Below are 13,605 nucleotides of genomic sequence, written 5' to 3' on the forward strand. Positions count from 1 at the left end.
GAGATAAAATTGCAACGATAGAGATGTAGAGATAAAATTGTAGCGATAGAGATGTGGAGATAGAGATATAGAGATGTAGAGGTAGGGATGTAGACGCAGAGCTAGAGATGTAGATGTAGAGGTGTCGATGCGGAGGTGTAGATGTAGAGGTAAAGATTTAGATGTCGAGATGTAGAGATAAAATTGCAACGATAGAGATGTAGAGATAAAATTGTAGCGATAGAGATGTGGAGATAGAGATATAGAGATGTAGAGGTAGGGATGTAGACGCAGAGCTAGAGATGTAGATGTAGAGGTATAGATTTAGATGTCGAGATGTAGAGATAAAATTGCAACGATAGAGATGTAGAGATAAAATTGTAGCGATAGAGATGTGGAGATAGAGATATAGAGATGTAGAGGTAGGGATGTAGACGCAGAGCTAGAGATGTAGATGTAGAGGTGTCGATGTGGAGGTGTAGATGTAGAGGTAAAGATTTAGATGTCGAGATGTAGAGATAAAATTGCAACGATAGAGATGTAGAGATAAAATTGTAGCGATAGAGATGTGGAGATAGAGATATAGAGATGTAGAGGTAGGGATGTAGACGCAGAGCTAGAGATGTAGATGTAGAGGTGTCGATGTGGAGGTGTAGATGTAGAGGTAAAGATTTAGATGTCGAGATGTAGACTGTCAATAATATTGTGTAAAGTGTGAAGAAATAGAATGTGTAAAAAGTTTGTGAACATGAGTATAGACTAAACAAGTATTGCATTGCAAGCCAACGTGTGTCTGTCCTGTTAGGGGTTGCCCACAAAATTCGTGACTCTTTTATGACATTCCCACCTCCCCCCCCCACTCCATGACGCTTTGTATACCCCCTCCCCCCCTCAAAAATGTGTTTTTCCAACAGAATACCCTCTCCCCTTCATCCAAAATACCCCAGTCCATAATAGCCTCCCCTCCCACGATGACACAAAACATCTTTTTTAACTAGAACGGCATGATTGTCCGGATTTGGATTCAGACCTGAACCAAAATCTAATCGGCTTATTCTTGTCACCTAACCAATTCATCCACGAAGTTTTGTCCAAATCCGTCCAAAAGGTTTTGAAATATCGTGCTCGCAGACAGACAAACAGACACGGGTGAATAAATAGCCTCCATCCTCCATCTTGCGTTTTCGACCGAGTTTGAAAAAAAAAGTCTTTTGTTATTTCGGTTGCCAACACCTGTTCGAGGAAAATCCTGCCAGCTATTTTTTCTTTTAATTTAAGAAAAATTATTTTTGTAAGTTTTATTTATTTTTTCATTCATGCATGATTAACTCTTTGTCGTATTATTGTTTTTTTGTTTTTTTTTGAGGACATGACCTTTTGTATGCAAGTATGCTGACACGCTTTGTTGATCTCATCTCATTGTGCTTTAGCCAAATTGTGTGTTCTGCCAGTGCCCTGCATGAAATGAGCGTCGTGTATGATCTTCGCCCTTTAAAGCAACAATGCAGAGATGCGTAACCATCGTCTCCGGAGATTTGCTCGTCTGCTTTCCCATTTAATTTTGCATTGTCTACGTACCCTTCCAAAATCCACTCCTGAAATCTAAAGTGACATTTTCATCCACGTTCCATCGGTTCTGATTAGAAACCATAGAGGATGGCAGGATGGCCTGGAGGTATGCACACTTGCTTCTGAGCCATCTAGTTTGGGTTTGAATCTCAGCCCAGCTACAAACTGTCATCCATGTGCTGTGCATGAAAGAAGAAGAAGAAAGAGAAGAAGAAATCATCAAAAATGTTTTGTAAGGGTAAATATTATTTCTCATCAATATTCTTTCGAACTCTCCTCTTTCCTTTTTCTATTTCTTTTCTCGATCTGAGTTTCTTGAAGTTTTAATGACGTCTTCTTGTTCGAGTTTTTATTTATTTTAATGTTTCCTTTCTCAACAAACGTTTATAAGCCTGGTGTTGGCTTAGCCGTTGGGGTAGCTGGCTTGGGATCTTAGGGTCCTGAGTTTGAGTCCTGTTGACTGCTGAATTAACACCAGGTGTGGTTGACTCAGCCTGTCATCCTTCTGAGGTCGGTGAAATGAATACCAGCTTGCTGGGATGATTGAGCCATTCGAGTATCCTGTGTTGGAGTGGCAACTTGTCCAGGATTGTGCCCAATAGCTCAGGACACTGCTTCAGCAGCACTGACATCTGTACAGAGTATGGTCCCAATGGATTTTGGATCAGCAGCCCAGCTGCTGTGCCCATACAAAATGATAGTTACCTTGCAGCCAACCTGCCAAATGCAAGAAGAAGCAAACGTTTTTGGTTTTTGAGCTTTGATTGTTATGTCATCATGCTTTGTGCTCTTTAACCACAGAAATCAACTCCCTTTGCATCATATTCATATTCTTTTGCTCAAAATGGGCCAAAAAGCCAAAACGTCCTTGTTTTTTTTTTCGACTTCATCCCTGGTCACCACGATGGCCACATGGATTGTGGTTAAAACTCAGCCGTTTCATTGATGACATTAACGGACTGGACAATCTACCTGCTCTTCGTTCTATCGTCTACGTGTCGCACGAGTCCGCACGTTGAGGTTGACTCAATGCCCTCAGTGGCATCTTCGGATGGGCTTTAAAATGCTGCCAATGAAAAGGCAGCACCCCCTATAAATCTCCCCGAACCAAATGGAAACAATTCTGAGCTCCTCTTCCCTTTGTGCAATCAACAATCTGATTCACTGGAGTTCATTTGGTTGCGATGTTTCGAGCCATCTCTAATATTGGTGTTAGAGGAGGTGCAATTATGGAGTTTTTGCTGCTCATTGAGTCATTGGTGGCATGATGATTCACCTGGCAGGTTTAGAAACGATCACATTCACGGACATGGCAGGGTACTGAAGGACATACTTGTCAGTCTGTCAAAATTCATTGTATTATTCTACATAGCAAAGCCTTACCGAAAAAAAATAACCTTATAATAAACGTCGTCTTCCAGAATTCAACGTTTTTATCCCTTCCATAGTAAATAAAACATTTCAGCACAAAAATTTTTTTCCACACAGGCCTTACATATCCATGTTATTGTCTAGAAAATTAATGGATAAGATTCCGGTTTAACCATGTGACACACCATAGGTGTTTTTCCTCAAAGGTGGTGTTTTGTCAAGCATCCTACTAGGTCATGAGTACCCATGTTTTTTTTGGGACACAAAGGTCCTCTTGACTTGAGAGCGAATATCCTAATTCCCGTTTCCATAGATACTTTGGCGTGGGCGAACGGGAATTTTTTCCACACTCGCCTGTGATAGGCTCGAGGCCGTCACGTGATTGGGAAGGCACACTCGGGTGGTGGATAACCTCCCACCTATTAATCCCTTGATAAAAAATACAAGCCTCGTTACCACAGTCGATCTTGTGTATTATTTAATCACCGCCTTTCGTGAAAACATCATCACTCTGTCAATGTGGACGTGAGGTTTTATTATGTAATTTCAGTGTCGAGCTTTCTGCTGTGCATTTTGTTAAGTACATTACATTATTTTCATTTTGGAGAAAACGTTTCCCTTGGCCTTGTCTGCCCGCTTGCGGGTTCATGCCACTGAACTGTATTTCTTTATCGGACAATCCATGAGGCTTTGTCTGCCAGAACTGGCAGTGTTTGCATAACTAAACAAAGTAAATAAAGGAAAATGTAGATTTGCAAAAAATAAAGGAAAATAAATACAATTTGCAAAAAATTTGCAAAATAAATACAATTTAGTTTGCAAAAAATAAAGGGAAATAAATACAATTTTCCCCCTCCTCCCTTGCTCCCCCTTCTAACCAGCCCTTTCTCTTTATCCTTTTTCCCTAATATTGACTTCCTTTTAACGGTTCTCTCATATCTACTGTTTCTTCACACAAACATCTCTTATTTGTATACACGACCTTGAATAGTTTAGAATGTTGGGCCCATGCTGGAATTTATTCCTGTTTATCAAATCTCTCTATGAGGATAATCTCTCGTAAATGTACACTCACCCCCCCCCCCCCCACACATACATATATATATATATATATATATATATATACATATATATATATATATATATATATAATTTTTTAATTGAAACTGAAAACAACAATTGTTATTATTGAACACTCCAGTCAATTTTCTTTTAATCAGAAGCGACAACTTTTCGTGAACAAATATTTGCGATTTTTATTTCTCACTGAGGACAGGGTGAGTTATGTTTGATGTTTTATTTCTTCAAACATATCTTTTTAAAGGTTTTTCAAGGGCACACCAGTTTTCATGAAACTATTTGCCATGTCATAGCCTTGCAATGTCAAAAATTGTCAAAAGTAACATTTTCATTTGAATTTTCCTGATGATGAAAAGGAACCTGATGAATAAAATGGCAAGGAGGTTTATAGATCTTAAAGGAAGGAAAGGTGTCCTTTACCTGAAATGAAATGTTCATGGATTATAGTGAAGATTCTGTCCACGGTATGGAAATCTAAATCCCACTGGATGATAACCAGGAAGTTTTAATGTAGACATGTTTTACATTTTCATCTGCCCCAATTATTTCTGCATGTATGTCTCAAATGGCCATTTCATTGTATGTGTTGCTTCAAAATCACAACAAAAAAAAGGAGAAAAGACATAAAATGTCATAGCCCCCGTGGTTTTAGTAATTAGATCCTCGTGGAGGATCTCTAAGTCTTACTCACGTTGTTGTTCTTGTGGACTTTTTTGTTTCACAGCCTCCAGTTTTCATCGAAACTTCCTGAAACTTGGCGTATATATGTAAAAATACCCTGCGCAGACAGTAACCATCTCCGATTTTGAAAATTCCTCCTAGAAAAAAATTATGACATCAAAATATCTCCGCTAATGGAAATCGCCTTAAACATTATCTCCAAAACTAGGCAAGCTTTTTGAATTCTGTTTGCGGGAATCGAACAGGGCATTAGCAGAGATGAATTACCACACATACGATGCATCACCATGACGTCATATCAATTTTTGTGATGTCATTCCTATTTTTTGACATTTTTAGATCCTCGTGGAGGATCTCTAAGTCTTACTCATGTTGTTGTTCTTGTGGACTTTTCAGATCCTCGTGTAGGATCTCTAAGTCTTACTCATGTTGTTGTTCTTCATCTTCTTCTTGTGAACTTTTTTGTTTCACAGCCTACAGTTTTCATCGAAACTTCCTGAAACTTTGCATATGTATGTAAAAATACCCTGCGCAGACACTAATGATTTCCGATTCTGAAAATTCCTCCTTGAAAAAAAGTTATGACGTCAAAATATCTCTGCTAATGGAAATCACCTAAAAAATTATCTCCGAAACTAGGCAAGCTTTTTGAATTCTGTTTGCGGGAATCGAACAGGGCATTAGCAGAGATGAATTACCGCACATATGATACATCACTATGACGTCATATAAATTTTTATGACGTCATTCCTATTTTTTGACTGTTTCACAACCCAGAGTTTTCATCGGATCTTTGTGAAACTTGCCATGTATATTCAGAAAGCCCACGTGCAGGCAGTCACAATCTCCGATTTTGGAAATTCTTCCTAGAAAAAAAAGTTGACGTCATAATATCGCCGCTAATGGAAATCGCCTATACCATTCTCTCCGAAACTAGGCAAGCTGTTTGAATTTTGTTTGCGGGAATCAAGCCGGGCATTAGCACAGATAATTTATCGCAAACCTGATGCATCACAATGACGTCCTCTTCGTTTTTATGACGTCATCATTAAGAGGATGAGGATCTCAGCTCATTTGAGCTTGTTTTGTTGTACAGAGTTAAAGGGCTAGCCCATATTTACAAGATCTATGTGTTTGTACAACTGACTTGAGTGGTCATGTGACATATGAGATTGCTTAAGTCAAAAAATCGTCACCAGTCGGCCATCTTAGATCTGATCTCAAAAAAAAATGAGGTGCATATGTAAGCCATCATTCATTATCTGTGTACTTAAAGTTTGAACAAGATCGGTAAATGCTTGTCCAAGAAATGGCTGAGGATGTGTTCGATCTCGGGGTTTCTTTTACAACTAAAATGGCCGACAGTTTACTAGTCGGTCATCTTTAATCAGATCACAAAATAAAGTTAGGTGCATGTGTAATGCCATCATGTACTGTGCTTCTGCCAAGTTTGTATAATATTGGACCATGCATGTCTGAGAAATGGTTGGGGACAATTAAGTAACAATTAAGTAGCAAAAAAAAAAACGAGTCAGACATCTTGGATCTGATCTCAAAACAAAATGACGTGCTTATGAAAGCCGTCATTCATTACACTGAGGAACAAAGTTTTTGTTGCATTGATACCAGCACTTGATCTTACCTAATTTGAGTGTGCTGAATTCAAATCTGAAGTTAGTTTCTCTCTGTAAGCTCTAGATTTTTTGCAATCCACCATTATCAACATTTATTTGGTAGGTTACAATTTGTATTAAAAGCAAATTTATATTAAGCATATATTTTGCAATTCAACATTTTCAACATTTATTTGGTAAGTTACAATTTGAATTAAAAGCAAATTTAAATTAACATATATTTCGACATAAAGATGATAGGTGATTCAGAACAATTGATAAGGATGGAATGCAAAATTCAAATACATCCTATTCAGGCAAGAATTTGCGCTTGAAGCTCTTGCGTTTGTGGACTTCCACAGGGCAATCTCGTTTGATGCTCCAGCAGTAGTCTGCCATCATATTTTTGTCCCATCGCCCTTGGTAGCGCTCTTCCATCGTCATGAGGTCCTGATAGAAGCGCTCTCCCTGTTCCTCACTTACAGCCCCAAGGTTCTCAGGGAATTGATCAAGGTGACTATTCAGGAAATGGAGCTTGACACTCATGTTGCACCCAAGATCGCAAAAAGCCAACAGCATTCTAGTAACCAGAAACTCAGTTATCTGCCTTTTTGTTACCAAGAAAGTTTTGTATAACTGGGATGAAAGACAGCCACGCTGTCTTCTCCTTGTCATTCATCTTCCTTACAAATTCCTCATCACGTACAAGGGCACAAATTTGAGGTCCATCGAACACACCTGCTTTGATCTTCTCAAAAGACAAAGCAGGAAAAGCAGAAACTATATGTTGAAAACATTCACCATCAGTACCCAATGCCTTCACGAACTGTTTCATCAAGCCGAGCTTGATATGGAGTGGGGGAAAAATGATCTTCTCTCGGCTGACGATTGGGTCATTCACAATGTTTGGCATGCCTGCTTCCAGAGTTTCACGGATGGGCCACTCCTTCTGGATCCAGTGTTTCTCTCGAGCTCGGCTGTCCCACATGCAGAGATGGCATGGAAACTTTGTGAAGCCTTTCTGTTGACCAAGGAGAACGTTGACCATTTTCAGGTCCACACAAATGATCCAGTTGTGCTCGTGATATTTGAGTAAGTCAATGACCATTTTTATGTCATTATGTTCTCGCAAATGCACTGAGTGACCAGCTGGAACCGCTCCATAAACATTGCCATTGTGCAAGAGAATACACTTGAGGCTGCGCTTAGAGGTATCCAGAAATAATCGCCATTCTGTTGGATTATACGAAGTAACACCCAATTGCCTGAGAAGACCTGGGATATCGTGGCAGTAAACAAATTCCTTGTCTTCTGAGAAAAAGGCGACAAAGTTCTGGTCTCGCTTTCGGAAATATGAAACATTTGCAGAGTGGTCAAGTAGATTTTTTTTCTTGCAGCCTAGAGGCTAATACCTCAGCTGCTTTCTTGGAGAGCCCCAAATCACGCACTAAGTCATTCAATTCCGGTTGGCTAAACTGCTGAGGGACTGATGACTGTTTGGTATCAGATGAAGAGGCTTCGGATTCTGAAATCATTTATTGAAGCCAGTCATCACGACCCTCATGCTCTTGCTGATCATGTTCACTGCCTTCATCTTCAGATAAGACAAAACCATTAAAGACTGGAACGGGGAGTTCCTCAGAGTGCGGAGTAGGTCGAATTGCTGAGGGAATACAGGGATAGGAGATCTTTTGCCGGTTTTTCTTGCCGACACCCTTTGTGTTGACCAAGCAAAAATAGCATTCAGTTACGTGGTCCTTGGGTTCTCGCCAAACCATGGGAACTCCAAAAGGCAGACCCTTTCGTTTTCCTTTTGTCCAGTCACGAAGCATTTCCTCAGAATTATGACATACAATATGAGGAGCCCATTTCTTGTCTTGGTCGTCAAGGGGAACATCAAAATAGGCTTTATAGGCACGCCTTACAAACTATGTTATATTGCGCTTTTGATGAAGTAGTGTGTAGCAGCCACATACATAACAGAATGCATCAGGATTATTTACACATTTATGTCTTATTGAAGAAGCCATGATCAGATCTGAAACAAAGAAAAACATAAAGTTAAAGAATATATATCAATAAAGATAAATAAATATCAATAAAGATAAAGAAAATTGATGTCGAATAAATCATGAGCAGCAAAACGAATACGGTCCATAGTTACTTAGCAGTTTAGGCATCGTATATTTCCACTAAAGTCCGAAATCGCACCCCGAGTTCTCAAGTTATCCCGAGTGCAAATAGCAATGGGTGTCCTTTTTTTGCGAAAATCGCAAGTTTCAAATTGCATGAAAACTAGAGCATGTAGAGGAAAACCGATTTCAGATTTGAAATCAGCGTTGAAAAAATACATCGAATAAGTTGAAAAATCTCATGCAACAGATAATAAATAATTTGTTCCCCAGTGTTATCTGTGTGCCAAGTTTGAACAAGAGTGGTAAATGCATGTCCGAGAAATGGTTAAGGACATGTTCAGCATCAGGTGTTTTGCAACTAAAATGGCTGCCAATCGGCCATCTTTAATCAAATTGCTAAACAAAATGATGTGCTTATGTATACTATCATGTGTTGTCTTTGTGCCAAGTTGAAGAAAAAGGTTATGAACCCTTTAGAATTTCTGTATTTCTGCATAAATTTGACCTAAAATGGGATCAGATCTTCTGAGTCTGAATAAAAGATTCTTCACCATACAAGTTTGTGGAAGCGTGTCATGCCCAGATCAAAAGAGATTTCTGAGGACCTCAGAAAAAGAGTTGTTGATGCTCATCGGTATGGAAAGGGTTCTAAAAGAATTTCTAAAGATGGGCTCCACCACTCCACTGTCAGGCAGATAGTGCAGAAATGGAGAAAACTCGAACACCATTGTTACTCTTTCCAGGAGTGGTCATCCAACCAAAATCACTCCAAGAGCACGGCATACAATAATCCAGGTCACAAAGAACCCAGGGTAACATCTCATGATCTGCAGGCCTCTCTTTCATTGGCCAATGCCAGTGTTCATCAGTCTGCCATCATTGACAGAACCATGAATTCTAGATTGTACCAGCAAATTCTACAGGAGTAGGTCAGGCCATCCGTCCATGAGCTGAAGCCTTACAGAAAGTGGGTCATACAGCAAAACAACAATCCTAAACACACCAGTAAATCTGCAACAGAATGGCTGGAGCAGAAGAGATTTTGTGTTTTGTAACGGCCAAGTCAAAATCCAGACCTTAACCCAATTGAAATGTTGTGGCAGAACCTGAAGCGAGCTGTTCATGCAAGAAATCCCACAAATATCTCTTCGTTGAAGCATTTCTGAAAGGAGGAATAGGGCAAAATTCCTCCAAACTGATGAGCAGAACTGATCAAGAGTTACAGGAAATCAATAGTCACAGTATTCATCAATCAACAATATCCTGTTCCCTTCACAAAGCTGGCCGCCATGTACAGTTGGCAAGAAAGAAGCCATTATTGAAAAAGACTCATCTAAAAGCTCATATGGAGGATGTGAAAAAGCATCTTAATGATACTGCAAACATGTGGAGAAACGTTTTGTGGTCAGATGAGACAAAAAGTGAACTTTTTGGTCTAAATTCAAAGCGTTACGTCTGGCGCAAACCTAACACTGTACATCACCCAGTCAATACCATCCCTACTGTTAAGCATAGTGTGGCAGCATCATGTTATGGGGCTGATGTTCATCAGCAGTTACTGGCAAGCTTGTCAGGATAGAAGGGACATGGACGGTGCAAAGTACAGGAGAATCGTTAATGAAAACTTGCTCGAGTCAGCCATGAATCTGAAACTGGGTAGGACATTTCCATTCCAGCAGGACAATGATCTAAAACAAAGCTAAAGCCACACTGGAGTGGCTGAATAAGAAGAAAACAAATGTGCTTGATTGGCCTGGTCAAAGTCCTGACTTGAACCAAACTGAACATTTATGGCGAGACTTGAAGATTGCAGTTCTTCGACGATCCCCATTCAACTTGGCAGAACTAGAGGAATTTTCACATGAAGAATGGGCAAACATTTCACCACCTCACTGTGCAAAGCTGGTAGAGAGCTACCCAAAAAGACTCATAGCAGTCATTGCTGCAAAAGGTGCTTACACCAATTACTGATCTAAGGGGCCAAATACTTTTACAACCAGTGAATTTTGAATTGTACATATTTTTACAGGTGTTCCTGACATATAACCTCTTTCAATTATACGTGTTTTGTTTGATCTCTTCCGTTGTGAATAAAAAAGTTCATTTGGAAAAAATGCTTTCACGTAATTCGTAATTCAACTAAATGTGGAATTATTGGTAAGGGGTTAATACTGTTGCAGACCCGGGGTCGGGGGGAGCTACCTCGGGTTCCCACCAGACTCTCAAAAATCGCAGGCCGTCACACACGAATAACTTCGTGACGCGGCGGGTACCCAAATGACCGTGAACGCCAATAACTCGACCAGGGTCCTCTGTCTAATAGCGTTTACCTAAAAGTCACATGATCAAATTACCAAGGGACACGCCCCCGGTACGCACTTGCTCAAACCGGATCAGCTTACCAGATCAGATGCAGTGGAGCGGAACTGCCAAGTACGTAGCGGCTCGGAAACAGATCGTTGGGGAATAACGTCCCGGCGAAATGAGGATGCTGACCATGCTGGACCAATGAAAGAAAACATGAAAATGAGCTGGGAACATTTCTATACAAAGCATTTATTTACAATCAGGTGAGGAAAAGAATGTGGCACAGTGAATTGGGTTTATTTTTATGTACAGCAGGGGATAGCAAGGAATTTGTGGTGTGCAGCAAAAGGCAACAACTTACAAAAGCAGATACAGGGCAGAGTTGTCCCATTGTATCTTCTACAATCTTAATTTAGACAAGGACAGGTGCCATCTCACTCACTCTCTCTCACACACACACACACACACACACACACACACACACACACACACACACACACACACACACACACACACACACACACACACACACACACACAATTAAATACAGCCGAGAGAGAAACGACCTCTCAATACCTGGTGCAGTCGGCAGACGAACACAACCCAGAACGCTTAGGGAGAGGTTGATGGGAGGAATACTGCTGGTGTCTAAGGTGTGGGAGTGGAGGTGTGGTGTGCAATGTGGGGGTGCGGTGTCGTGCCAGAGGAAAATGGGATTGCGAGTTAGTAATGACGTTCTTCGTGCATCCAAATAAGATGGGATAGAGGGGTGAAGAGAAAGAGAGAGAGAGAGAGAGAGAGAGAGAGAGAGAGAGAGAGAGAGAGAGAGAGAGAGAGAGAGAGAGAGAGAGAGAGAGAGAGAGAGAGAGAGAGAGAGAAGAACAGATGTGGAAGGAGAAAGATCCCTAACCTAGCCATGTAAAGGTCTGTATGTGTGGCATGTACCTCCATGGGACGCTCTGCCTGAGCGTTCCCACCTCGTGATATGGTGCATTATCCCCTGCTTAATTATTTTGCTGGGGCTCTTGGCAATGTGCACTTCACACTGGTCCGCCTGGCTACATAGGGGTGGCGGAAACGGCAGGGAGTCTTGGCAGTCACCCTGGACCAGGCCCAAGAATAAGCACATCCTGGCAATTGCACACCAATTGTGAGACAGGGAGCTAAGTGAGAGGCGAGCAGAGAGCCTGCAACTGGGAGACAGCGAAGAAGAGAGAGAGAGAGGGAGAGAGAAAGAGAATGGCTCCACGCTCCCCCCTTTTATAAGCCCCGGGCAAAAGGGTGGGGTGATGACCAGAAAGCGACGTGCTGTGACCCGAATCCTGCTCCTCAGTTGGGCCACAGCGGCCCTAGCCACACCCTGCCAGGACCGGAAACCGTCTCAGTTGCTCATCCATTTCGGCATGGGTCAGAGCTCCTAACTCATACGGCATGCTCCCTGAGCCAGCATCCCGGCCCTGAACGTGCTCCAAGTGCAGTCTGGATGTCGAATAGCAGCAGACTTTCCTCGCCACTCACGGGCCCCCTCATGAGGAAAAATGCACACCCGGGCCCCGATACCAAACTTGCGGATCGCCCTTCTTGTTTCCCCTCCTCGTTGCCCCTGTCTTGCCATGGTCTGGCAACAGGACGAGGGTTGTATCAATTCCGCGTGCTCACCCGGGACGTCCCCGGTGAGATGCGGTCGAGCTATTAACGTCTGTTGCTTGGTCAAGCATCGCACTGTGCCGAGGACAATCCAAATCGTGCGGTACTTTTCAAAGTGGAGTGGCGAATTATAGCGATGCAGAGGTATGTGGGAGGGAATATTTTTCCTGTGTGCGGGAGACGTTTGTGGTTGAAGTGGTGAGGTTTGGTGAGCGAGGTGCAAAGTAAGGTGAGGTGCCGGTTGGGAATTGCCTCGCAGATTTGAGCGAAATAATGACGCATGATGCCCGTGCGCGGGTTTTAAAGTGTGTAGTGGAGGAAGTGTGGTGGATCTGAGCCACGGGAGGCATCGTGGTGTGCTTATTATCAATCGCATATTGAATGGCGTGTTTGCTTGTGTACTTGTTTTGTACTTTGGCTAAAAGTTAAGGGTTGGAGTAGGAATCAGAATATGAATTAGAGATAGTTCCTCAACTTAACTACGAGATCCATGCAACACATTTCGTTCCGTTAACCCACTAGACATGAGGGGAGGTCTGACTACCCAAAGACTAATGAAATAAGTGCCTGGGGATCACTGTATGTTGGGCGCCATTGCCTTCGAAGCATGCGTTTTTGCAGAACCGCAACACTACTTTTGCAGGCCGTTGTATCTCCCAGCTATCAATTAAAACTCAAAATTGGGAAAAGTGGCTGCACAATTTCACTAGTGGTATATTCTGTTGTTAGTGGTGTTACTTTACTAGTGATAACAGTGTTATATCATTGACCGGTAACCACTAATGGATGTACGAAAAACAATGGATGCTTCCTTCAAAATGGCAGCGATTGAACGTGGACCAATTACATCAATATCTGTTCAACTTAATCTACATGGTCTGAAAGGTTTTTTTCTAATGGTATCTTGGCGTTCAAGTGAATCACATAAATTACACTACTGACATGTATTAAACCTACTCTCAGAATCGCATGTTTATTTGACATTATTTGAGAAAAAAACGTACATCAATAAACTTACCTTCTACATTTGATGTTAGACGCCTGGAACACAACAGCCACCTCGTGGCATAATGTTGAACTACAGGCAGCATTTAGTAGTTTAGCCCCTGTGACATACTACGTAACACCACTGATAGAATATCTCAGAACAGCCATAAATTGATCCCAGTGGATCTTTTTGACTGCTCAAAATGTTGTAGAAGAGCTTTTATACGAATTACAAT

General features: G+C 41.5%; 2 protein-coding genes across 2 annotated transcripts in view; both read right to left on the minus strand.

The window, feature by feature from the left end:
* The window catches only part of LOC147011766 (uncharacterized), a 369,804-nt gene that overhangs the window by 291,635 nt on the left and 64,564 nt on the right, over positions 1-13,605 (minus strand). The gene's annotated exons all lie outside the window — the stretch shown is intronic.
* Positions 1-13,605, minus strand: part of LOC147011771 (ras-related protein Rab-37-like) — a 147,135-nt gene that overhangs the window by 123,220 nt on the left and 10,310 nt on the right. Inside the window, exon 3 of the mRNA XM_085858563.1 lies at positions 10,831-10,928. Within this exon, the coding sequence (XP_085714689.1) occupies positions 10,831-10,928 (98 nt within the window). The remainder of the gene's footprint in view (positions 1-10,830; positions 10,929-13,605) is intronic.

This window comes from Eptatretus burgeri, chromosome 15 (assembly GCF_056783735.1).
Source record: "Eptatretus burgeri isolate ZD-2024b chromosome 15, Ebu_testis_v1, whole genome shotgun sequence".
Taxonomy (NCBI): domain Eukaryota; kingdom Metazoa; phylum Chordata; class Myxini; order Myxiniformes; family Myxinidae; genus Eptatretus; species Eptatretus burgeri.